The sequence below is a fragment of the Hypanus sabinus genome, chromosome 4, assembly GCF_030144855.1.
Source record: "Hypanus sabinus isolate sHypSab1 chromosome 4, sHypSab1.hap1, whole genome shotgun sequence".
Classification (NCBI taxonomy): domain Eukaryota; kingdom Metazoa; phylum Chordata; class Chondrichthyes; order Myliobatiformes; family Dasyatidae; genus Hypanus; species Hypanus sabinus.
In genome coordinates this window covers 130,229,565-130,255,108 of record NC_082709.1, presented here as the reverse complement: position 1 = coordinate 130,255,108, position 25,544 = coordinate 130,229,565, and the positions used below count along the sequence as shown (strand labels likewise).

General features: G+C 40.2%; 1 protein-coding gene across 8 annotated transcripts in view; it reads right to left on the bottom strand.

Annotated features, from left to right (window-relative positions):
* The window catches only part of tab3 (TGF-beta activated kinase 1 (MAP3K7) binding protein 3), a 147,320-nt gene that overhangs the window by 57,062 nt on the left and 64,714 nt on the right, over positions 1 to 25,544 (bottom strand). For 7 of the 8 annotated variants that reach the window (XM_059968158.1, XM_059968156.1, XM_059968157.1 and 4 more), the window contains 2 exons: positions 16,980 to 18,495; positions 12,073 to 12,233 (listed from right to left, as the gene is read on the bottom strand). In XM_059968158.1, the coding sequence (XP_059824141.1) occupies positions 12,073 to 12,233; positions 16,980 to 18,495 (1,677 nt within the window). Of the gene's footprint in view, positions 1 to 12,072; positions 12,234 to 16,979; positions 18,496 to 21,280; positions 21,391 to 25,544 lie in introns of all 8 variants that reach the window. The other variant, XM_059968159.1, reaches the window with a different exon arrangement.

Genomic DNA, 25,544 nt, shown 5'->3' with positions numbered 1-25,544 from the left:
AGTATGGCATTCCCCCTAGTCGGCCTGTCAACATACTGTGACAGGAATTCATCCTGGACACACTTAACAAACTCCACCCCATCTAAACCCTTGGAACTAATCAAGTGCCAATCAATATTTAATATAGTTAAGAACAATGTTGGGCCCTTGAAAAATGAATTAGGTGAAATTGTTATGGGAAACAGAGAAATGGCAGAAGAATTTAATAAGTACTTTAGATCTGTCTTCACTAGAGAAGACACAAGCAATCTCCCATATGTATGGATGGGCCAAGGACATAGGGTAACAGAGGAAATGAAACAGATTGACATTAGTAAGGAAACAGTGATGAGTAGACTGATGGGACTGAAGGCTGACAAATCCCCAGGTCCAGATGGTCTGCATCTTAGGGTACTAAAGGAGGTGGCTCTGGAAATTGTGGATGCATTGGTAATCATTTTCCAATGTTCCTTAGGTTCAGGATCAGTTCCTGAGGATTGGAGAATGGCTAATGTTATCCCACTTTTTAAGAAAGAAGTGGGGGAGAAAACAGAGAACTATCATCCAGTCAGCCTAACATCAGTAGTGGGGAAGATGGTAAAGTCCATTATTAAAGATGAAATAGTGGCACATCTAGATAGCAGTGATAGGATTGGGCTAAGCCAGCATGGATTTACCAAGGGCAAATCATGCTTGACTGATCTATTGGAGTTTTTCGAGGATGTAACCAGGAAGTTAGACAAGGGAGATCCAGTGGATGTAGTGTACCTCGATTTTCAGAAGGCATCTGATAAGGTCCCACATAGGAGATTGGTGAGTAAAATCAGAGCTCATGGCATTGGGGGGAAGGTATCAACATGGATAGAAAACTGGTTGGCAGATAGAAAGCAAAGGGTAACTGTGAATGGGTGTTTCTCGGAATGGCAGGTGGTGACTAGTGGGGTGCCACAGGGCTCGGTATTGGGACCACAGCTGTTTACGATTTACATCAACGATTTAGATGAAGGCATTGAGAATAACATCAGCAAGTTTGCTGATGATACTAAACTGGGTGGCAGTGTGACATGTGATGAGGATGTTAGGAGAATTCAGGGTGACTTGGATAGGCTGGGTGAATGGGCAGATACTTGGCAGATGACGTTTAATGTGAATAAGTGTGAGGTTTGGGAGGAAGAACAAGAAGGCAGATTATTATTTGAATGGTGTAGAGTTAAGTAAGGGAGAAATGCAAAGAGATCTCGGAGTCCTTGTTCATCAGTCACTGAAGGTGAATGAGCAAGTGCAGCAGGCAGTGAAGAAGGCTAATGGAATGTTGGCCTTTATTACAAAGGGAATTGAGTACAAGAGCAAGGAAATCCTTTTGCATTTGTACAGGGCCCTAGTGAGACCACACCTGGAGTACTGTGTACAGTTTTGGTCTCCAGGGTTAAGGAAGGACATACTGGCTGTAGAGGAAGTGCAGCGTAGATTCACGAGGTTAATTCCTGGGATGTCCGGACTGTCTTACGCAGAGAGGTTAGAGAGACTGGGCTTGTACACGCTGGAATTAAGGAGATTGAGAGGGGATCTGATTGCAACATATAAGATTATTAAGGGATTGGACAAGATAGAGGCAGGAAATATGTTCCAGATGCTGGGAGAGTCCAGTACCAAGGGCATGGTTTGAGAATAAGGGGTAGGTCATTTAGGACAGAGTTAAGGAAAAACTTCTTCTCCCAGAGAGTTGGGGGGGGGGGTTCTGGAATGCACTGCCTTGGAAGGCAGTGGAGGCCAATTCTCTGGATGCTTTCAAGAAGGAGCTAGATAGGTATCTTATGGATAGGGGAATCAAGGGATATGGGGACAAGGCAGGAACCGGGTATTGATAGTAGATGATCAGCCATGATCTCAGAATGGCGGTGCAGTAGAATGGTCTACTTCTGCACCTATTGTCTATTGTCTAATATTAGGGAAGTTAAAGTCACCCATGATAACAACCCTGTTATTTTTGCATCTTTCCAAAATCTGCCTCCCAATCTGCCCCTCGGTATCTCTGCTGCTACCACAGGACCTATAGAATACCCCCAGTAGAGTAACTGCTCCCTTCCTGTTCCTGACTTCCACTCATACTGACTCAAAAGAGGATCCTGCTACATTACCCACCCTTTCTGCAGCTGTAATAGTATCCCTGACCAGTAATGTCACCCCTCCTCCCCTTTTCCCCCCTCTCTATCCCTTTTAAAGCACTGAAATCCAGGAATATTGAGAATCCACTCCTGTCTTGGTGCCATCCAAGTCTCTGTAATGGCCACTACTTAGTAATTCCATGTATGTATCCAAGCTCTCAGTTCATCACCTTTGTTCCTGATGATTCTTGCATTGAAATAGACACACTTTAGCCCTTCTACCTTACTACCTTTATACCCTTTATTCTGCTGCTCTTTCCTCAAAGCCCCTCTATACTGGCCTTCATAACATGGGGAGTTAAGTATAGGAGCAGTGGTCCTTTTGCAGTTGTACAGGGCCCTGGTGAGACCACACTAGGAGTATTGTGTTCAGTTTTGGTCTCCAAATTTGAGGAAGGACATTCTTGCTATTGAGGCAGTGCAGCATTGGTCCACGAGGTTAATTCCCGGGATGGCGGGACTGTCATATGTTGAAAGATTGGAGCGACTGGGCTTGTATTCACTGGAATTTAGAAGGATGAGAGGGGATCTGATTGAAACATATCAGATTATTAAGAGAATGGACACGCTAGAGGCAGGAAACATGTTCCTGATGTTGGGGGAAGTCCAGAACCAGAGGCCACAGTTTAAAAATAAGGGGTTGGCGATTTAGAACGGAGTTAAGGCAAAACTTTTTTCACCCAGAGAGTTGTGGATTTATGGAGTGCTCTGCCTCACAAGGTAGTGCAGGCCAATTCTCTGGATGCTTTCAAGAAAGAGTCATATAGAGCTCTTAAAGACAGCAGAGTCCAGGGATAAAGGGAGAAGGCTGGAACTGGGTACTGATTGCGGATGATCAGCCATGATCACATTGAATGGCAGTGCTGGCTTGAAGGGCCCAATGGCCTACTCCTGCACCTATCGTCTATTATTCGGTATACTATTTTCATTCAAATATAATACCTTTAGTTCTCTAATCGCCACCCTTTTTAATTTTGCTCCTCATGTGACACTTCAACTCATCCCACTGATTGCAATTTTGCAACATCACCAGCCTGTTCTTCATCGCAATCTGACTACACACAGCATCTACTTGCATACCAGTTACCCCTCCCTCATTCTCAGCCCTCTGGATCCCATATCCCTGACAAAGTAGTTTAATCCCTACCCAACCACTCTAGCAAAATTTCCCACAAGGAAACTGGATCCCGTCAGGTTTAGGTGTAACCTGTTCTTTTTGCACATACCTTCCCCAGAGGAGATCCCAGTGATCCGAAAATCTAAAACTCTGGACCTATGGACATACTTTCAAGGACTCTTCATCTGATGTTACTGATATTTATTGCTTCTTCATTTATTATTGTTGCTTCTTTCTTTAAGTATTTGTATAGATTGTTGTACACACTGGTTAAATGCCCAATTTGATTTGGCCTTTCATTGATTCTGTTATGGTTAATATTCTATTATGAATTTATTGAGCATGTCCCACAAGAAAATGAATCTCAGGGTTGTATATAATGACATAAATGTACTTTGATCATAAATTTACTTGGAACTTTGAAACTCTGCCCCCCTGCACCAATTCCTCAGCATGTATTCATATGCTAAATCATCCTATTCTTAGCTTCACTGGAGCATGGCATTTGCAGCAATCCAGAGATTACTACCCCCCCCCCCCCCCCCCCCACCTTCCCGGAGGTTCTGTTTTCAGCTCTTTTACCTAGCTCCTTATATTCTCTCTTCAAGATTTCCTCCCTTTTCCTACCTGTGGTCATTGGTACCAAAACGTACAACGACTCCTGGCTGCTGACTCTCTCCCTGTGGATCCGATCTGAGACATCCCTGATCCTGGTATCTGGAAGGCAAAATACTATCCAGGTGTCTCTTTCACATCCATAGAACCTCTTGCCTGCTTCACTAATTATGGAATCCCCCATCCCTACTGCATTCCACCCAACCCCTCCCCTTCAGAGCCAGAGGCTTGATTGCTGGGGCTTTCCTCTGCGGGTAACAACAAACAAGATTGCAATTTACTATTCAGCTCAATATTGTTGCATATTCACTACAAAAGTGTTGATTACTGACACTTGTTACATCTTCTACTAAACCTCTTAAGGAGTTATCAGTGCAGATAATGGAGAGGAATTTTAGCAGTTTCTGCGCTCAGGGAAAAATCCTCACCTTCCAGTTGTCTGTCATTTAATTCCATCATCTCCATTTGACCTTGCTATCCCCTGCAATTACAAGGCTTAATGCAAACTTAAATAACCACACCTCATCTTCTTGGGCATGTTGCAGCCTTCCAAACCTTAAGTTCCCAAAATTTACATTATTCTTTTGTGTTACTATGTTTGCATCAAGAACTGGCCATATCTGCACATCATTGTGGCATGTTTTCCTTTTCTTTGTAAAGCAGTACCTTTTGTAAAGGGTAAAGCAGTGGGTGTTGTCTGTATGGACTTCAGTAAGGCCTTTGACAAGGTTCCGCATGGAAGGTTAGTTAGGAAGGTTGAATCGTTAGGTATTAATATTGAAGTAGTAAAATGGATTCAACAGTGGCTGGATGGGAGTTGCCAGAGAATAGTAGTGGATAACTGTTTGTCAGGTTGGAGGCTGGTGACTAGTGGTGTACCTCAGCTATCTGTACTGGGTCCAATGTTAGTTGTCATATACATTAATGATCTGGATGATGGGGTGGTAAATTGGATTAGTAAGTATGCAGATGATACTAAGATAGGTGACGTTGTGGATAATGAAGTAGGTTTTCAAAGCTTGAAGAGAGATTTAGGCCAGTTAGAAGAGTGGATTGAACGATGACAGATGGAGTTGAATGCTGATAAGTGCGAGGTGCTACATTTTGGTAGGACTAATCAAAATGGGATATACATGGTAAATGGTAGGGCATTGAGGAATGCAGTAGAACAGACTGATCAAGGAATAATGGTGCATAGTTCCCTGAAGGTGGAATCTCATGTGGATAGGGTGGTGAAGAAAGCTTTTGGTATGCTGACCTTTATAAATCAGAGCGTTGAGTATAGGAGTTGGGATGTAATGTTAAAATTATACAAGGCATTGGTGAGGCCAAATTTGGAGTATTATGTACAGTTCTGGTCACCGAATTATAGGAAAGCTATCAACAAATTAGAGAGCGTACAAAGGAGATGTACTAGAATGTCACCTGGGTTTCAGCACCTAAGTTACAGAGAAAGGTTGAACAAGTTAGGTCTTTATTCTTTGGAGTACAGAAGGTTAAGGGGGGACTTGATAGAGGTATTTAAAATTATGAGGGGAATAGATAGAGTTGACGTGGATTATCTTTTTCCATTGAGAGTAGGGGAGATTCAAACAAAAGGACATGAGTTGAGAGTTAAGGGGCAAAAATTTAGGGGTAACATGAGGGGGATCTTCTTTTCTCAGAGAGTGGTAGCTGTGTGGAACAAGCTCCCAGTAGAAGTGGTAGAGGCAGGTTTGATTTTGTCATTTAAACAAAATAATTGGATAGGTATATGGACAGGAAAGGAATGGAGGGTTATGGGCTGAGTGCAGGTAGGTGGGACTAGGTGAGAGTAAGCACTCTGCACAAACTAGAAGGGCCAAGATGGCCTGTTTCCCTGCTGTAATTGTTATATGGTGATATGGTAATAACTTGGCTTTCTTTACGAAAAGATAAAAGCTGAATTTAACCTTAAGTGGTCCTTTTCTGTCATGACCTCACCCTAAAAAAGAAGTTAATTTCCCACCTTCTCTGACACCTAAAACTAACTAGTTTTATCTTTCTTTCCCAATTCTTGTTAAGGGTACTGGACACTTTAATGTCCAGCAAACAAACAGCAATGTCGTATATAAATATCAGAAAAAACCCTGTCCCCAAAACGTAATAAAGTACAATGTAACATGTAATATACAGTGAACTTAACCCTTAACAGTCTGGGTGAATTCTGCCAAATGAAATTAAGGAGCCCCTACTTAACTGTTAATGCTTCACCTCCAGTACCCTTAACAAGAACTGGGAAAGACAGATAAAATTAGTTAGTTTTAGGTGTCAGAGAAAGTGGGAAATGAACCAAGGTAATTTCTCTGTTAGGGTGGGACTGTGATAGAAAAGGACATCTTAAGTTATATTCAGCTTTTATGTTTTCATAAAGAAAGCCAAGTTATTACGAAGAAAAAATGCCACAATGATGTTCAGAAATGGCCAGTCCATGATGCAAACACAATAACAAAGAATAATGTAAATTTACAGAACTTCATATTAGGTTTGGAAGGCTGCAACATGCCCAAGAAGATAAGGTGTTGTTACTTAAGTTTGCATTAAGCCTTGTAATTGTAGGAAACAGAAAGGTCAAATGGAGATGATGGAATTAAATGGCAGACAACTGGAAGCTCGAAAATTTTGGCCTGGAGTCAAGAACCAAACAGTAACACATGTTAAAAGTTAATATGATATATGAAATGGCTACATATACTTGAAGGCAATGATATTCCATGATTTGTTTTTGCTTTTGTCCATTCATTTTCACAAACTACGGAATGCTTTGCATAGAATAAAGGCAGGTTTATTGCTAGGCCTTTTCACAGGATATTAAGTGTTTTGGCTCAGTACTTATACTGGTCTTAAACAGTAATATTTTGTATCTCAGTGATGATTGAGCTTCAACTCATCATAAAGGTTTGTGTATAAACTGTCTTTTCCTTTATTGCATTATTTGTTTCTACTCCCACTAGATCATTATAGAGAGTACTGCAAGCTCTAATCTTGCTCAAGCAATACCAGAGCCTCTGAACAACTGTTCTTCTTCAGTACTCCACGATTTTTGTGACTGAATAAGGCTTAAAGGAGTTTCTCCAACTTTCCTGGGAACAATTTAACCCCCGCACTGTATCAGCAGAATACAAGAATCCCTAATCTAAATCAAGTTAAATAGCTCACAACTTCCCTCCTTGCTATGCAACAGCTTCCCCACCTTTTGCATATTCTATGCATCATCCTACTTGAGACTCTCTGGCGACTTCGGAAGTCAACAATATTGCTCTTGACATGCCTTACTTACTTGAATAATTGTCTGAGACCAACAATATCATTTCAGAGCATTCTTAAATCTACTAAAAGCCTGCTCAATGTTGCAATCAAATTAATGTATACTTTGATTATATCAAGACTTTTGAGAGCTGAAATAGAGTACACTTTCTTCAGAATGAAAATGGTTGAAAGGATATATGTTTTTAACCTACCAATTTAAAATACTGCATAGATTGGAAGTAACTATTTATTTTAACTTTCATGAATGAACTGCTGTTAAAGACTTTTTCTCGCACTATTTCAGGTTCTAATTATCAGCTTCTGATCACTTGTTTAGCCACTGTGCGACAAAGCGATACAGCATCAATCATAACTTGTAGTTTAGAAGGCGTATAAATTGGCTTCACACACAAAATGCTGGAGGAACTCAGCAGGTTATGTAGTACCTATGGAAATGAATAAACAGTCGACAATTTCGGCCAAAACTGAAAAGGGCAAAGAAGCCAGAATAAAAAGATGGGGGGGAAGGGGAAGGACTAGCTACAGGGGTTCCCAACCCAGACTCCTTGCTTATTTGCATTGGTCTATGTTATTTAAAAAAATTGGAAATCCCTGAGCTAGAAGGTGACAGGTGAAGCTAGGTGGACTGGAAAGATAAAAGGGCTGGAGAAGAAGAAATCTGATAGGAGAGCAGAGTGGACTATGGAAGAAAGGGAAGGAGGAGGAGCTCCGGGGAGGTGAAAGGCAAGCGAGGAGAAGAGGCAAGAGGCCAGGGTGGGGATTAGAAGAGGTGAGATGTTGCCTCACCTACAAGGACTACTTGGAGTTCTAAATGAAAGTAAGGGAGGAGATGGAAAGGGCAGGCATAGCATTTCCATCATTTGCAGGGATGTGCCAGGAGGGAAGATTAGTGGGGTGGGACAAATGGACAAGGGAATTACAGAGGGAGCAATCCCTGCGGAAAGCTTGGGAGGGGAAGGAGGGGCTAAAGACGCATTTGGTGGTAGGATCCCATTGAAGATGGTGGAAGTTACAGAGAATGACGTGTAGGAATCGGTGGCTCATGTGGTGGTAGTTGAGGACAAGAGGACCTCTGCCCCTGTAAAGGCAGCAGGAAGATGAGGTGAGCACAGATATCTAGAAAATGAAGGAGATGCTGGAGAGGGCACCACCAGTGGTGTAGGAAGGAAAAACCAGTTCTTTGAAAGAGTACATATCCGATGACCAGGAAAGAAAAGTCTCATGCTGGGAACAATTGTGGCAGAGATGAAGAAACTGAGAAGAGAGAACAGCATTTTTACAGGAAGCATGCTGAGAAGAGGTAGAGTCAAGATAGCCATGGGAATTGGGAGACTGAACCAAGGGGGATATAAATGGAACTCTGATTATTCCTACCAGCTTCCATAGTTAAGTGTATCACATTCTCCCATGTGTTAGGGACTGTTACAGTTTCCCAAGTGTATTGAAGTCCCATAGCAGAAACCTGAAAACTTCATTCCAAATAAACAACCTTTGAATTTACTCACTGTAACTTTGACTTAAGAACAAAATTTTAGTCTCTCAAAAGAATGGAACTTCTGAGTTTCACAGACAGACCAACCTTTTCTTTAATATTTTGGCAGTTATTTTGATGAAGTTTTGCATTCCACAAGTAGCCAAAATAAGTGAGCATAAGAACTACCAAACTTTTGAGCACGAGGAGCCATCAGGTCCTTAAACATTTAATATAAAGTGAATATTTAACAAAGTATCTACATTCTTTTAGACAAAGGAACCACCAATAAGTGAACACATTCAGAAAAAACTGTAATGAACTGAGTAATTAATCACACCCATTATAGAGAAATTTCCAACTCTTAAAGGACAAACATAAATATCAAAACTTGTGCTCTGAGATGATATTTTAAAAAAAGCTTTTGAACGTTTGCTGGACGGAGACACGAAGTCTCAAAAGGATAAATCAGACCCTGAATGACCCTGCTTAGAGGGTGGTGGTTCTCGACACTAATTTTAAAATATTTGGCAGGGGGATGGGAACAAGACAGATTGGACAGAAGTGTGCAAAATAGGTGCAAAATTGAAAAGGGTGAATACTGAAGGTGTTATACTTGAATGTATATAGTATACAAATTAAGTTTGATGATCTTGTTAGCGCACTTAAGAGAGTGACAGGTATAATGTTGTGGATATCACTGAGTCATGGCTGAAAAAAGATCACAGTTGGGAGCTTAACATCTAAGCTAACATTCACTGTATCAAAAGAATAGGAGACAGGCAGAAGGGATGGAATTGTTCTGTTGGCAAAAAATGAAATAAATTCCTTAAAAAGAGATGGCATAGGATCAGAAATTGCAGCATCCTTGTGGGTGGAGTTAAAAAAACTATAAGGGTAAAAATACCTCGCTAGGAGTTATATACAGGTCTCTGAACAACAGCCAAGATATAGTGTACAACTATGTTACGATAGCCATGGGTATTTCAATATGCACAGGCAGATTGGGAAAATCAGGTTGGTGCTGGATCCTAGGAGAAGGAATTTGCAGAATGCCTACGAGATGGCTTTTTAGAACAGCTTGTGGTTGAGGCCACTAGGGAAAAGGCAATTCTGGATTGGGTGTGTAATGAACCAGATTTGATGAGGGAATTTAAGGGAAAGGAAGCCTTAGGACACTGATCATAGCAGGGAGATGACAGAACAGCAATGTCTGGAGTTTCTGGGAATAACTCGGAAGCTACAGATACATACATGCCAAAGATGAAGTAGCATTTTAAAGGGAGGATGAAGCAACCATGGCTGACAAAGCCACATTAATAGCAAAAAACAGGCAACATAATAGAGCAAAAATCATCTAGTAGCTAGAGGATTGGGAAGCCCTGAAAAACCAAAAAGGCAAATAAAAAAAAAGCAATAGAGGAAAGGTGATTTATGAAGGTAAGCTAGCCAGAAGAGGATACCAGAAGTTTTCTCAAATACATAGTGTAAAATAGAAGTGACAGTGGATACCAGACAGCTGGAAAACGATGTCAGATAGGTAGCAATGGGGAACAAAGATGGCAGACAAACTGTATAAATATTTTGCGTCAGTCTTCGCTGTGGAAGACACCAGCAGTAAGGCAGAAATTCAAGAATAATAGGGGACGGTAGTGAGTATCGTTGTTCATACCAAGGAAAAAGAGATTGGGAAGTTGAAGGTCTGAAGGAAGGTAAGTCACCTAAGCCAGACGGACTGCACCCCAGGGTTCTGAAAGAGATTTTGGAGACATTAGTACTGATCCTTCAAGAATCACAAGATTCTGGAATGATTCTGGAGGACTGGAAAAGTGTAAGTATCACTCCACTCTATGAAGGGAGGGAGGTAAAAGACAGGAAATTATACGCCAGTTGGCATGACTTTAGTGGCTGGGAAGAAATTGGGGTTATTTTTAAGGACCAGGATACCAAGTACTTGAAGACATATGAAAAAAATAAGCCGAAGTCAGCATGGTTTCTTTAAGGGGAAATCTTGTGTGATAAATCTTTGAGGAAGAATCAGGCAAATTAGACAAAGGAGAATCAATGGATATTGTTTACTTGGATTTTCAGAAGGCCCATGGCATTACAATAAAGATACTGCATGGATACAAGTTTGGCTGACTGGTAGGAGGCAAAAAGTGGGAATAAAGAAGTCCTTTACTGATTGACTGCTGGTGACTAGTGGTGTTCCACAGAGATCAGTGTTGCGACCACTTTCAAGTTACTTGTTAATGATTTAGATGACGGAATTGATGGCTTTGTGGCCAAGTTAGTAGATGATACAAAACTATGTGGAGGGCAAATAAAATTGAGGAAGGAGCCAGTCTTCAGAAGGACTGAGATTAGGAGCAAGGGGGAAAGAAGTGACAGATAGAATATAGTGTAGGGAAATGTATGGCAAGTACTTTGGTAGAAGGAATAAAGACATAGACCATTTTCTAAACAGGGAGAAAATTCAGAAATCAGAGGTGCAATGGGACTTAGGAGTCCTGCAGGATTCTCTGGAAGTTGACTTACTGGTGGTAAGGAAGGCAAGTGCGTTATTAGCATTCATTTTGAGAGGACTAGAATATAAGAGCAAGGATGAGATGCTGAGCCTTTAAAAGGCATTGATCAGCCCGCACTTGTGGGCAATTTTGGGCTCCTTATCTCAGAAAGGATGTACTAGCATTAGAAAGGGTCCAAAGGTGGTTCACAAGAATGATCTCAGGAATGAAGAGGTTAGCATACAAGAAGTAAATGATAGCTCTGGGCCTGTACTCACTGCAGTTTAGAAGAATGAAGGGAGTCTCACTGAAACCTATAGAATATTGAAAAGCTTCGATAAAGTGGATGGGAAGAGGATATTTCTTATGAGGAAAAATCTAGGACCAGAGGGCACATCCTCAAAATAGAAGGACCTCCCGTATGAACAAAAGCGAGGGGGAATTTCTTCAACCAGAGGGCAATAAATCTATGGAATTCATTCCCACAGACGACTGTGGAGGCCAAGTCAATGGGAATATTTGAAGGTTGATAGGCTTTTAATTAGACAGCATGTCAAAAGTAACAAGAGAATGGGGTTGAGAAGGATAATATACCAGCCATGATGGAATGGCAGAGCAGACTTGAGCGGCTGAATACCTAATTCTGCTTCAATGGTCAAATCAATTAGTATGCATGGTGGCAATTTTGCCCAAATTATATGTAGCAGGGGGCAAGGTGCAACAAAGATATTATTGGTAAACTGTCCTATAATGTGAACATAACCTCAAAAGTGTGAGTCAATGATCTCAGAAGCAGAACGAATAAGACTATTCAACTAGGATGAGTCAATTTAAAATAGAAATAGAAACAGTGAATTGAAATGCTCCCAGCTACAGCAAAGATTATAAACCTTAAATGTACATCAATCTTATAATTAATGGCAGGCTTACTGTAGGTATTGAGGTGTTGGAGTTCACCCTCCTCAGCCGCCGTTGCATTAAATCATATTCCATTTCATTGACCTCAGCTTTCAGCTTCTCCAGCTTTTGTTTCTCCAGGTTTAGCTCTTTTAGTAATCGCTCCATTCGAGCTCTTTGATGGAGCAATAGCGCTAAAAGCATGGAAGATAATCCATTAGTTCATCCAGAACAGAACAGATGTGCAAACAAATTGTACATATTGAAACCAGGTTGACATAAAATACAAATTATTTCACATATCCTCACTGAACAACATACTGAGCAAAAATAATCTCTATTTCAAAATCTTCTCATCAGTTGCTCAGAGCCTTCTAAACCTACTGATATATCCATTTTAAAGTACTTGCTGGCAAATAGACTGGAAATAAATGTTGTACAGAGAAAGGAATTTGCTTCTAGCAGATTATTCATAACCCTCTTAAGTAACAGCTTCAATGTCACAAAGATGCAAAGGCAGCAATTTTACTGCTGGAGATTAGAATAGAGATCAGATTAAGACATTTCCAGTCCCCTGGGAATGTACTATAAACGATCACCCCGTCCCAGTTTTTGTCATTATAAAGCTGGATTTTGATAACTTTTTGCAACAATCCTCCAAATAAAGGCCTCTCATTCAAAACTGACTGTTGTCAAACCATTAAATCTAACCAAGCGATTGTATGTAATTTGTAATTTTAAATTAAGTTGAAGACCTAAACAAGATTTCAGTTCATTGTATCATGAATTAGCCAAGTAGCTCACTACAAATACTCAAAGCATCGACTTAAAATCATGGAATGAAACAGCAAAAGCAGAGACTACTGTCCAATTGAGAGCACTTCCTTGGTCTTCACTGATACCTCAAATATTTTCCCTTCACACATTTATCCAATTATTCTTTGGACTCTCTTGACACAGAATGGAATTTAAATCACATCATCACCTGCACAAAACCAAAAGAAACCTTTGCTGCACATGCATCATTATGCCACAATGTCTAACTTCTCCAAAAAATATTAATACTCTATTTACTGCAAATATGTTTTGAACTACAAATACCAATACAATTTTATCAAGGAGCTGCAACTTCCATTATCAAATTGGAGAAAATTTAAAGGTACTTTCAAAATCAATGTGTTGCATACAGTAGGATCCTGGGTTATTTTATCAGATCCCAACACAATTGCCAACATGAGAGAAACAATTAAAAAAAAACTACACCAATTATATTCAAATTTTGTAATTCTGATCCTTTTGGTCATGCATTGTGTAACACAACAGACAGCAGCTATTACCCTTGCCAGTTGGCAGGTACAAGTTACACTAATAAAATGTACTAAAACCAGTTTCTTTTGCACAGGCATAGGCTATTAACTTGTTTTTGTTTGGCAGTCAGAATTCAACTCTCTGGGAAATCGAACTGAAATGGGTAGCCACTGGGAGATCCTGCCTTTTGCAGCGGTCAGAGCAGTCAAGACGCTCAATAACGCTGTCTCCGAGTCTACGTCGGGTCTCATCGATGCAGCAGGCTGCACAAGATGCGCTGGATGAAAAAAAAAATGACCCCTAACAGATTCACAGGTGAAGTGTTGCCTCACCTGGAAGCACTGTGTTGGGCCCTGAATGCTGGTAAGAGAGGTGGTGTAGGGACAGGTATATACATTGCTAGTTGCAGAGATGTGACAGGAGGCAGATAAGTGGGGAGGGTTGAATGGACAAGTGAGTCATGTAGAGAGTGATCCCTACATAAAGCAGAGAGTAGGGCTGGGTTGAGGGGTTGTGGTAGCTGGTCACCACCTACTTCAATTCACCATCCAGAAGCCACCCATTTTGACTTCCCATTCTGACATGTGTGTCCAGGGCCTCCTCTACAGCCACAGTGAGGACAAATCCAGGTTGGAGGAGTAACACCTCATATTCCATCTGGACAGTCTTCAACCTGGTGGCATGAATAGTGATTTACTTACAATAATTTCTTCCCCCATCCCCTCACCCCTTCTCTTCTTCTCACCTCCCTATCTCCTCCCTCTGATGCCCTCCTCCTCCTCTTTCTTCCATGGTCCACCGCCCTCTATTAGATTCCTTCTTCTTCAGCCCTTTATCTTAAACATCCATCTTCTCCCAGCTTCTTACTTCATCCCTTTTCTCCCACCAAACCTTACCCATCACCAGATCTTATCTATCACCTACCAGCTTTTACTCCTCCCCCTCCTTTTTATTCTGGGTTCAGCCCCTGCCCCCTTCTTATCCAGCCCCGATGAAGGGTCTCAGCCCACAAAATGTCAACTGCCTGGCTTACGGAGTTTCTCCAACATTGTGTTTTTCTTACTGAGATAGTTTTCTAACACATATAAATGATTAAACATCCAGAGGATAATTAATATAATTTAGTAAGATATTTCATATCTTTAGAATTGGTTCCTTAAGGTTGTTATAGCTGGGGGTGGTAATGGGGATAAACTCCCACTACCTCTTAAATGTTCCCAATAGTGTGCTCATCAAATAGTCTCTGAATAAGTCCAGCTCCTGGCCCTCACATGTGACTTAGCTACTAAGCTCGGCTGAACCATTTCTACTGACAGGAGAAAGGGCCAGGTTAGAGGCGCCTCAAAACCAGTTGCTTCAGGCAAATGGGTCTTGTCAGCTGTGGTTGTTAGCTCATCCAGGAGAAGGAAAACAGATCTCAAACCTCCAGAAGGCTTCTGGAGTTAACCCTGAGGGAAAAATCTGGAGCTGGTGTCCTTAACAGCAGTCTGACATTGAGTTCAAAGCTGGCTAGCAACGCCTGTGACGCCACCAGTGCCAAACTGTATCAGTCTCTGCTGTTCCTTTGGATTTATCAAATGCATAGAGAGGGGGAGTCTGCTACATGGGCAACAGCTTGCTCTCCTTATCATACTGCTCTGGCTTGCAAATCTGGACAACTATGAGGAAGCAACATCATGTTTGACTCTGACCGAAGGGCTCAAAGATACTAAATATTAATGAACAAAAATTGGCAGCATAGTAGCATAACGGTTAGGATGATGCTATTACAGGACCAGCAACTCAGGTTCAATTCCACCACTATCTGTAAGGAGTTTCAACTTTCTCCCTGTGAACACGTGGGCTTGTTCCAGATGCTTTGGTCTCCTATCACATTCTAAAGATGTGCAGATTATTAGGCTAATTGGTCACACAGCTGTGTTTAGGTGGCACGGGCTCATTCGGCTAAAAGAGGCTGTTTCTGTACTGTATCTCTAAATAAAAATGCTGAAAATGAAAAGCCAGATTAGTCAAATGTAAAACAGGAAACAGGGTCCCACAAAACTACCACTTCCAAAAACAATGCAACTATTTACATTTCACATTTGTGTAATCTCTACTTCTAATGTACTCAAATAATCTTAGTTTGTAGTTACTCAATTTAAGGGACTAAATTAGATCTCTTACATGGTCTTCAATGGGAACAAGGTTAGGACCACCAATTGTTTCAAGCTCTAGAAAAGTTACTTGTTTACTTTCTTTGATCTTCTTCCAAGCTTTTAACTATTTTTAGATGTATAAGTGCTCTGCCAGAGGGTAGAAACAACCCATCTCAAAAGAAAACAAAATTCCCTTTCCAGAATTCAAACAAGTTGCATTTGAATGTTAGATTTAATAAGTTCAGCACCTTCATACTTAATGGTAGGCTAAAGCTGTTATGGAAACAACCACACACAGTAAAACAGAGGGACAAATTATTCATAACCGATTTCATTGGTGGTATTGCTTTGAGGGAAAGTAGTTCACTTTTCTTATGATCCTACAATTAAAAAAAACTAACTGCATAAGAGCAGCTTGAACAGAATCAAACTGGTTGGAAATTAATTTGAGATTAATTTCTTCATAAACATCGCACATTTTGCTCCACTAATGAACATTGTTCCTAAAACTATAATTAGTTATTAAATATACAATTCTCTTCTGAATGGCAATGAAAGTAATTCCCAATTTTCAAAAAGAATTGGCCCATTTTTTCTGACAGTAGTTCCACAAATTAATTGATATAATTTCAACAAAAGCTAAAATCACATTTCTTGTCTTATAATTGTCCTGTCCACGTTCCAGCACAACCCACCTTCAATGCAGAGTCAATTTTAGAACATAAAACATTACAGTGCCGGATCAATCCTTTTGGCCCACCATATCTGCATCAAACATGATGTCAATATAAATTCCAGCTGCCTACATCCGGTCCATATTCATCAATTGCCTGTTCATGTATCTGCCAAAATGCCTCTAACAGATCATTATTATATTCTGCTTCTACCTCCTCCCCATGCAGTCTGTTCCACCTACCTCACTGTAAAAACTTGCCTCACATACAATCTTTCAATTTCCCATCCTCTACCTGAAATTTATGTGCCCAAGCATTTGACATCTCTGACCTGAGAAAAAGAATGACCATCTACCCTATTGATTCCTCTCATAATTTTAGATCAGAATGCCCTTCAACCTCTGGCACTTCAGAGAAAACAATCCAAGTGTGTGCAACCTCTTTAGAGCTAATACTGTCCAAGTTGAGAAATATCCTGGTGAATCACTTCTGCACCTTTTCCAAATCTCTACATTCCTCCTGTAACAACCAGAACCGCATACAATACCCCAAATGTTTCTGACAGAAGTTTTATCTGGCCGCAATGTGACTTCCTGACTTTTATATGTGTCGACTGATGAGAGGAAGCAGTGCACACACCTTCATAACCACCGAGTCCACTTGTGCCACTTTCAGGGAGCTAACCCAAGAACCCTATGTGCATCAATGTTCTGAAGGGTCCTGTCATTTAACTGTACACTTTACTCTTACATTTGACCTCCCAAATAGCACACATTTGTCTGGATTTAAATTTGCTTTTTTAAAAAACAGTATACTATACCTTGAGTGTAAGCATAGTCATCTGACCCTGAACTTGACTTTCGCCTTTGGTCCTCATTTCGTTTATCAACAGCAGACCCTGTTAGTGCTGATATTGGCTGGATCGGTTCTGGAGCTCCAGGATGCTCTCCTTGACAATCCACTAAATTCAAGATGCTCCCAGGATCAAAAGTAGGTGATGCCACACCTCTGGAAATTGAAGGTGGTCTGTTTGGAGAAACTGTGATTTTGAAGGTGTATTTAGTATTAGGCTGCGTTACAACCACACGAGGAGCGTTTACTTGGTTACTGCCAGCAGTTGTAGACCGAGGTCGCGATGGTTGATGGTGAATATACGTAGGTGGTACACTATACACTGGCTGTGGTTGAACAACACTCATTTGTCCCGACATTCCTCTTGACGGTGAGCTGGATGGTGAATTGGTGGCAATATACAATGTAGGATGACTCCGCAAAGCAGGCTGACTGCTGACAGGAGATGAACTTCTAGTGACATTGGCAGCCGATCGCTGTGGTGCTTCCAATTTGATTTCTATCTGATTTTTCATAGGAGCTTTGGACAATCCTGACACAGAATAAGGCATATAGGACAACGACTGGCTGCCTTGTTGTGGATAATTCTGAGGAGGCTGGTACGGGAGATGCGTCATTGTGGGAGAACTAATCGGCATAAAGACGTGGGAAGTCTGATGACCTTGCTGGTTGGCTTGTACCTGATGCTGAGGAGAGCTGTAAGGTGAGCTGAACTGTGATGGAGGTGGTGATCGAAATGCTTGCTGAGGAAGCTGTGGCTGTTTAGGAGAATACTGAGAAGGCTGATAAGTTTGTTGTGGTTGATAAACAGGTGGAGGATGATGATTATACTGTGGGAGAGGACATTGACTAGAAGTCCAAGCTGTGTTTTGAGGAGTCTGTCGTCCAGATGTTGGCCTAATATAAATAGAATTACCAATCCCATAGGGAGTGTTCTGCATCTGTGATGGACCACCATGTATATGCAATGCAGTTGGAGCAGTCTGACCAGATGGTAAGTTCTGTGACAAGGTTACTGTAATAGGGTTTATAGTGTACCGAGATATGGGTTGATATGTTGGAGAAAGACCTTGCATAGGTGATGTATTCAAGCTTGGCTGAAGGGATGTTGGCTGTTGAGATGGTGGGGGAGGAGTACCTGTATTCCGGCCTTGGTCACTTACAAAGAAAGGGTTGTAGCCAGGTGGATTTGCTACAATTGCTGGGGCAGAATGTGGTTCCTGTATCAGTCGCACAAGTTGCTGACCACCTCCTCGTTGAGGCTCAATGTGGCCATCACTTGTACTATGGACCAGCGTTCGACCACCATTGAGTTGACCACCATCCCCTGTCTGGTATGTTGCTGGAGGCTGGATACCCAGGTTAATCTGCAGCATGTGGTTTCTGCTCATTCTGGCATCATCTGTGCTGTGGAACTCCCCATACAGGTATTTGTTGCTCTCTTGGGCAAGGGCCAAACAACAGGCTTCCAGGTTATTGTTATTCTTAATTTGAAAAGAGAAATTAAATAGATTTAGACACAGTCAAGTTACAACAGTGCTTTTGCATCCTATATACTAACAATTTCAATCAAGTCTAATTTTATACAACATTCAAGTATGCCAAGCAAAGAATCTAAATTGCAAAGGCTGGGATTATTTAAAGTACTAAAAGATTCTACTGATTGGATTGTATTACTTGTCTTAAAATTTGTAAATTAAACCAATTTTTAATTTGTAGTATCAAACTTCTAGGCTTTAAGAAAAGAGGTGAGAATTGTTTTCAAAAGCTATGTTATCTGAAGAAGTGCAACTGAAGGACAAAAAACATGCAGGATCTTTGCACAGTCTAGCAGTACGAAGTTAAAAAGAGGAAAGTGAATGAACATGTCCATGATCAGTTACTTTAAATTGAAATATGCGGAGTATACTGTATATAACTCAAGGGTCTAAAGCTGCTTATTACTGGAAATTGCTATAAAACTGTGCAATAATAACTAGAGTATTTAGTTTGAGGAGCAAGAAAAGAAAGAGGGGGAAGACGATTCCAAGAAATACTGAACAAGGACACCAAAGTCCCATGACATCTGCACTTCTCAACAATGGGTAAGGAATAACCATCAGGAGGGAGACTACAACCTCATGCCCTCTGATAACCAGTTAGAGGACAGAAAAAATGTACTGATCAGCCCAATTAACAGGCATCAAATTTGTAACCAAGTGATCTTCAAGCATCTTCCAATAAACTTCACTTCTTCACTGCACTACTAGGAACAACAACTCTTTGAAGGACAATAAATATACCAACAGCTTCAGCACAATCCACACAACAGGATATTCAACTTGGAAATCTTAGAATACAAGTTCATATTTTAAGTGTTAAAGTACAACTGAATCAAGCAGAATAAAGCTCTTTTCATGTTGACCACCAAACTGAGAAGACAATATTAATGTTGATATCAAAAACACACAAACTAATGATAACCTACAAATTTGAATTTATTTAAATCTTACATCCTTCCCACAACTTGAGGGAATAAAAATCTTTGCATGACTCCGTCGCGATGCACAGACTTGTGAATTGATAAGTCTAATGACTTGTAGAGAGAAGCTGTTCTGTATCCTGTTGGTCTTGGCTTTAATGCTGCAGTACTGTTTGCCAGATGGAAGCAACTGCAACAGTTTATAGTTGGGGTGACTAGTGTCCCTGATGACCTTCTAGGCCTTCTTTACGCACCTGCTGCTGTAAATGTCCTCAATGGAGGGAAGTTCACATCCACAGATGCACTGGACTATCCATACCAGTAATCAAGGTTGGTGCATAGATCAGAGACTATGTTTTTCCACTGTCACCATTGAACAATAGATATCTCCTGCAACTCAAAATTTATGTTTTTCTCCAGAAAATGAGCTCTATGATTTAATATATCAGGTATGGAAGTTGGGCTACTGTAGGGAACTGAGTTGATATATTGTTCATTTAAATAAAACTTAAGTTTAGAAAACAGAAATCTTTAACATTTTGGATCAACCTTAATTCTTTGCAAAACCATGGATCAATACAATACTTTTGGAAAGGAGTTGATCTATTTTTGCAACAAGTAAGGGGAGCTATTATTTTAATTCTAGTATGCACAAGTTCACCGCAGAAAGTCTGCATCGTTCAAAATGAAACAGAATGCCTCACTAAAAATACTGGGAAGAAAACACCACTATCATATAATAAATTCTCGCTCAAGTTTGAAGTTAATTTGATTCAATGGAGTAAATTTTAAAGCACTTGTGTCACATTTTACTTACCTGATCAGTTTAAATAGCAAATGCAAATGTAAAACAAACCTTAATTTCACTAATTATATACTTCCACTGCATGAGATTCTAGGAAATATTGAGTGAATTTTGAAACAAAAACCTCCTCTTCAGAAGCATGTATAACTGCATCTGAGAACATGTGCATCGACCCTTCACCAATATCTTTTAGGAAAATTATGGTGATTAACTATTATTTATTGCATGGAGTACAGTGGCTGTAAGAAGTTACAAGAAGGTTTTTTTAAATATTGTTAACAAAAATGGTGCTTCAGTAATCACTGACCAGTATTTTAACCAACTGGTGCATTCAATGCACATATCAGTTTTTTTTTTAAATCAGAAAAACTGGAGGGAAAATCCCTTCAGTTTCCTGCCCACTAATTGTTCAGTTTACAGACAGAAGGCCTTTCTGACAGGGAAGACCATTGTAGAATATTGCAGGCAACGAGAGCAGACAGGTGGTATGGTGACGATGGATATTAAGGGGTTTAATTGGCCACATCTGATTTGCTGAGAAGAAACACATCAGATCTTTCATGCTCACCAGCAATGTCAAACATGAATATTTAAGAGAATCCCATGGAAACAGGGGAGCAGACACATTTTCAATTTAGTGGGTTGCTTGATATGCCTGGAGGGAAGTATTATTCCTCCTGGTCAACAAGCAGTGCTGTGAGGATACTTGCAAATAAGATCAGCCTTCTGCATCTTCTTTCACCAGTTATATTTTCTAAGGCCTGTGAAACCAAGATGACATTAAAAATAAAGTGAAGGAAAGCAGCTTTTATATACACTAAATATTATAGGATTAGACAAACATCTTCCTCCATTTCATGATCTCAGGATGTTCACAGCCTTCCGACCATTTAAGTTAGTTTCAAGTAAAACATTTAAGACAACAGCTTCCATGGAAATAAAGAAATAAAGTTACTGCTTCATGTCAATGACTAAGGCAAGGTTATCAAATGGAAACACCAACATTTATTCCTCACTCCATAGTTAATGCTTGACCTGTTGAGCACTTCTAGAGTTTGATTTTTCTTCAGATTTCCAACATCTTCCATATTTTGCTTTAGAAGTAGATCTGAACTGTGTGACAGAGGAAAAATGACAGTTCTTTTATTCACTCTTGAGTTCTCATCAGCAGGGATGAAAATGAACAGATTTGAATGACCAGTTCTCATTCTGCAAGCCAATTTGTTGCTTGCCCCTCACTCTGCCTCCAACACAGATGGGTTCAAAGTGGATTGAGCTCTGGCTTCATATACCTTAGATTTTAACCCTTAGCTCAATCCCAACTCACCCACTTACAGAGGTCAATATTGTAGACAATGTGGTAGTTACCAAGCTTCTTACAATATACTTTCAAGTTCACTTAATTTAATTTCATTTAATGCCACTATAAAAGTCGGACACAGAGCAGCTGCCAATTTCCTTTCAAGCTTATCCTCCTGGTTCCCTTCCACAATATTTAACCATCTCCTGAATTCCAGCTCAACTGCCTCTTCTACAAACGCCATTTCCCGAAAAGTTGGGATATTTTCCAAAATGCAATAAAAACAAAAATCTGTGATATGTTAATTCATGTGAACCCTTATTTAACAGACAAAAGTACAAAGAAAAGATTTTCAATAGTTTTACTGACCAACTTAATTGTATTTTGTAAATATACACGAATTTAGAATTTGATGGCTGCAACACACTCAACAAAAGTTAGGACAGAGTTAAAATAAGGTTGAAAAGTGCATAGCATATATTCAGGTAACACCAGTTTGGAAGACTCCACATTAAGCAGACTAATTGGTAGCAGGTGAGGTATCATGACTGGGTATAAAAGTAGCATCCATCAAAGGCTCAGTGTTTGCAAGCAAGGATGGGTCATGGCTCACCCCTTTGTGCCAAAATTCATGAGAAAATTGTTAGTCAGTTCAAAAGGAACATTTCCCAATGTAAGATTGCAGAGAATTTAGGTCTTTCAACATCTACAGTACATAATATTGTGAAAAGATTCAGAGAATTCAGAGACATCTCAGTGCGTAAAGGGCAAGGTCGGAAACCACTGTTGAATGCTCGTGATCTTCGAGCCCTCAGGCGGCACTGCCTAAGAAACCGTCATGCTACTGTGACAATTATAGTCACCTGGGTTCGGGAGTACTTCAGAAAACCATTGTCACTTAAGACAGTCCGTCTCTGCATCCAGAAATGCAACTTGAAACTGTATTACGCAAGGAGGAAACCATACATCAACTCTATGCAGAAACGCCAGCGAGTTCTCTGGGCCCGAGCTCATCTCAGATGGACCAAAAGACTGTGGAACCGTGTGCTGTGGTCAGATGAATCCACATTTCAGCTAGTTTTCGGAAAAAACAGGCATTGAGTTCTCCATGTCAAAGATGGAAACAACCATCCTGATTGTTATCAGCAAAAGGTGCAAAAGTCAGCATCTGTGATGGTATGGGGGTGCATCAGTGCCCACAGTATGGGTGAGTTGCATGTATGTGAAGGTACCATTGACTCTGAGGAGTATATTAGGATTTTAGAGAGACGCATGTTCCCATCAAGGCGACGTCTCTTCCCGGGATGTCCATGCTTATATCAGCAGGACAATGCCAGACCACATTCTGCATGGGCTACGACAGCGTGGCTTTGTAGACACAGAGTGCGTGTGCTTGACTGGCCTGCTGCCAGTCCAGATCTATCTCCTATTGAAAATGTATGGCGCATCATGAAGAGGAGAATCAGACAATGTAGACCATGGACTGTTGAGCAGCTGAAGTCTTATATCAAGCAAGAATGGACAAAATTTCCAATTGCAAATCTACTACAATTAGTATCCACAGTTCCAAAATGATTAAAAAGTGTTATTAAAAGGAAAGGTGATGTAACACAATGGTAAACATGCCTCTGTCCCAACTTTTGTTGAGTGTGTTGCAGCCATCAAATTCTAAATTTGTGTATATTTACAACATACAATTAAGTTGGTCAGTAAAACTATTGAAAATCTTTTCTTTGTACTTTTGTCAGTTAAATTAAGGTTCACGTGAATTAACATATCACAGATTTTTGTTTTTATTGTAATTTGGAAAATATCCCAACTTTTCTGGAAATGGGGTTTGTACCCTGCTTGATAGATTAGCACAAACCTTCATCAGAACTTGTTATTTGTTTTGTTTCAAATCCTGTGCCATTCTGCACAACTATTTCTTACATTTAGCACAAAGTGCCAACTTGTCTCTGCTTACAATCAAACAGAAATTTCTTATACTTTTATTTGCAGCTTCACTTGCAATTGTGAAAAGTTATTCCCCTCCCTGATTTATCTATTCAATGTTGTTGCATTGTAGCAAAAGAAAAACAGACAGAATGAGGGATTCAGGTTAAAATTGGTCTTTTCATAATATTCGACAGACTTCTTCTGGCCTTAACAAACTTAGATTCTGACATTTAGCCAGATTTTCTGGCCTTTTTTTCTAAAATTCACAGTACACAGTTTATTAACAATCACTATCATAACACTATTAATACTTCAATTCCACTTGTTAATATTATTATATATTTATGAACCAGACATATTTGACTTAGATGCAACTCCTTACTTGATTTGTCATTTTATGCATAATGTCATTTACAACTTAAATCATTTTGCAAATTTTTCATTTCATCCTTTGGCTTCACTTGTTTAGTACTGAGGAAAAATTAGTTGAGTAACCTTGTCAATAGATGTAGTGTTCTAAGCATAAACTCCTCAGGCTGATCTTCAGTCTTCTTCCTTAATTTTTAAATATATGTGCTTTGAAGATAAAACTCCTCATCTGTGTCCCTAGTTAACAATTCCTGCGATTTCTGGTTAATTCAAAGTCCTTGGTGATAATTTGCCATTCCAAGTGATATTATGAGTTTTACTTAAAATTAATCAGTTAAGAACATTTTTCCCTTCAATCCTTGTAGTTTGTAATATTACTTCACTACAATGTGTCTTCCCCACCATCTTTGTCTTAGAAAATTACTGGTTTCACAGTCATTATTATTAAACTGCTGAGCCTGCAGTTACTACTTTTTTTCTTATTTTTATTCCCACATTTAAATTTTTGGTCTGGGATTCATAATGGTATTGGGAAAAAAATATCCCCAGGCTCCTTCAGCAGCTAGGGACAGAAGGATATACACATGCAAACACACACAAACATATATACAATGCCTATACAAAGTATTCATCACCGCCACTTGCAAGTTTTTATGTTTTATCATTTTACAACATTGCAGTGAATTTAATCTGGCTCTTTTTGATACTGATCAACAGAAAAAGTCTTCCGTGTCAAAGTAAAAACAGATCTCTACAATGTTATCTAATTCAACTACAAATATAAAACACAAAATGGCTGAGTATTCAATCCCTTCAAGTCAGTATTTAGCAGGTGCACCCATGGCAGCAATTATAGCCTTGACATTGTGTGGATAGATCTCTATCAGCTTTGCACATCTTGACAATGCAATTTTTCCCCATTCTTCTTTACAAAACTGCTCAGGCTCAGTCAGATTGCATGGGGATCATGAGTGAAAAGCCCTTTTGAAGTTCAGCCACAGTTGGATTGAGGTCTGGACTCCAAGTTGCCCATTCCAGGACATTAACTTTGTTGCTTCTGAGCCATCCTTGTGTAGCTTTGGCTTCATGTTTGGTGTCATTACCTTGCTGGAAAACAAATCTTCTAACAAGTCACAGTTATCTTGCAGACTGCATCAAGTTTTCCTCCAGTTTCCCTGTATTTTGCTGCATTCATTTCACCCTATCTTCACAAGCCTTCCAGAGCTTGCTGCAGTGAAGCATCCACACAACATGGTGCAGTCACCACCATCACCACCACACTTCAAGGAAGAAATGGTGAGTTTCTGATGATGTGCGGAGTTTGGCTTCCGCCAAACATTGTGTTTAATGGCCAAAAAGCTCAATTTAGGGTTAATGAGTCCACAGAACCTTCTTCCAGCTGACTTCATGCCTGCTGACAAACTCGAGCCAAGATTGCATGTTAGCATTTTTTTCCAACAGTGGCTTTCTCTTTGCCACTCTCTCATAAAGCTGCGACTGGTGAAGCAACTGGGCAACAGTTGTATCTGCAGTCTCTCCCATCTGAGCTACTGAAGCTCGCAACTCCTCCACAGTGTCATAGGTCTCTTGGTGGTGTTCAACACTAGTCCCCTTCCAGCACAGTCATTCAGTTTTTGAGGACGGATTGTTCTAGGCAGGA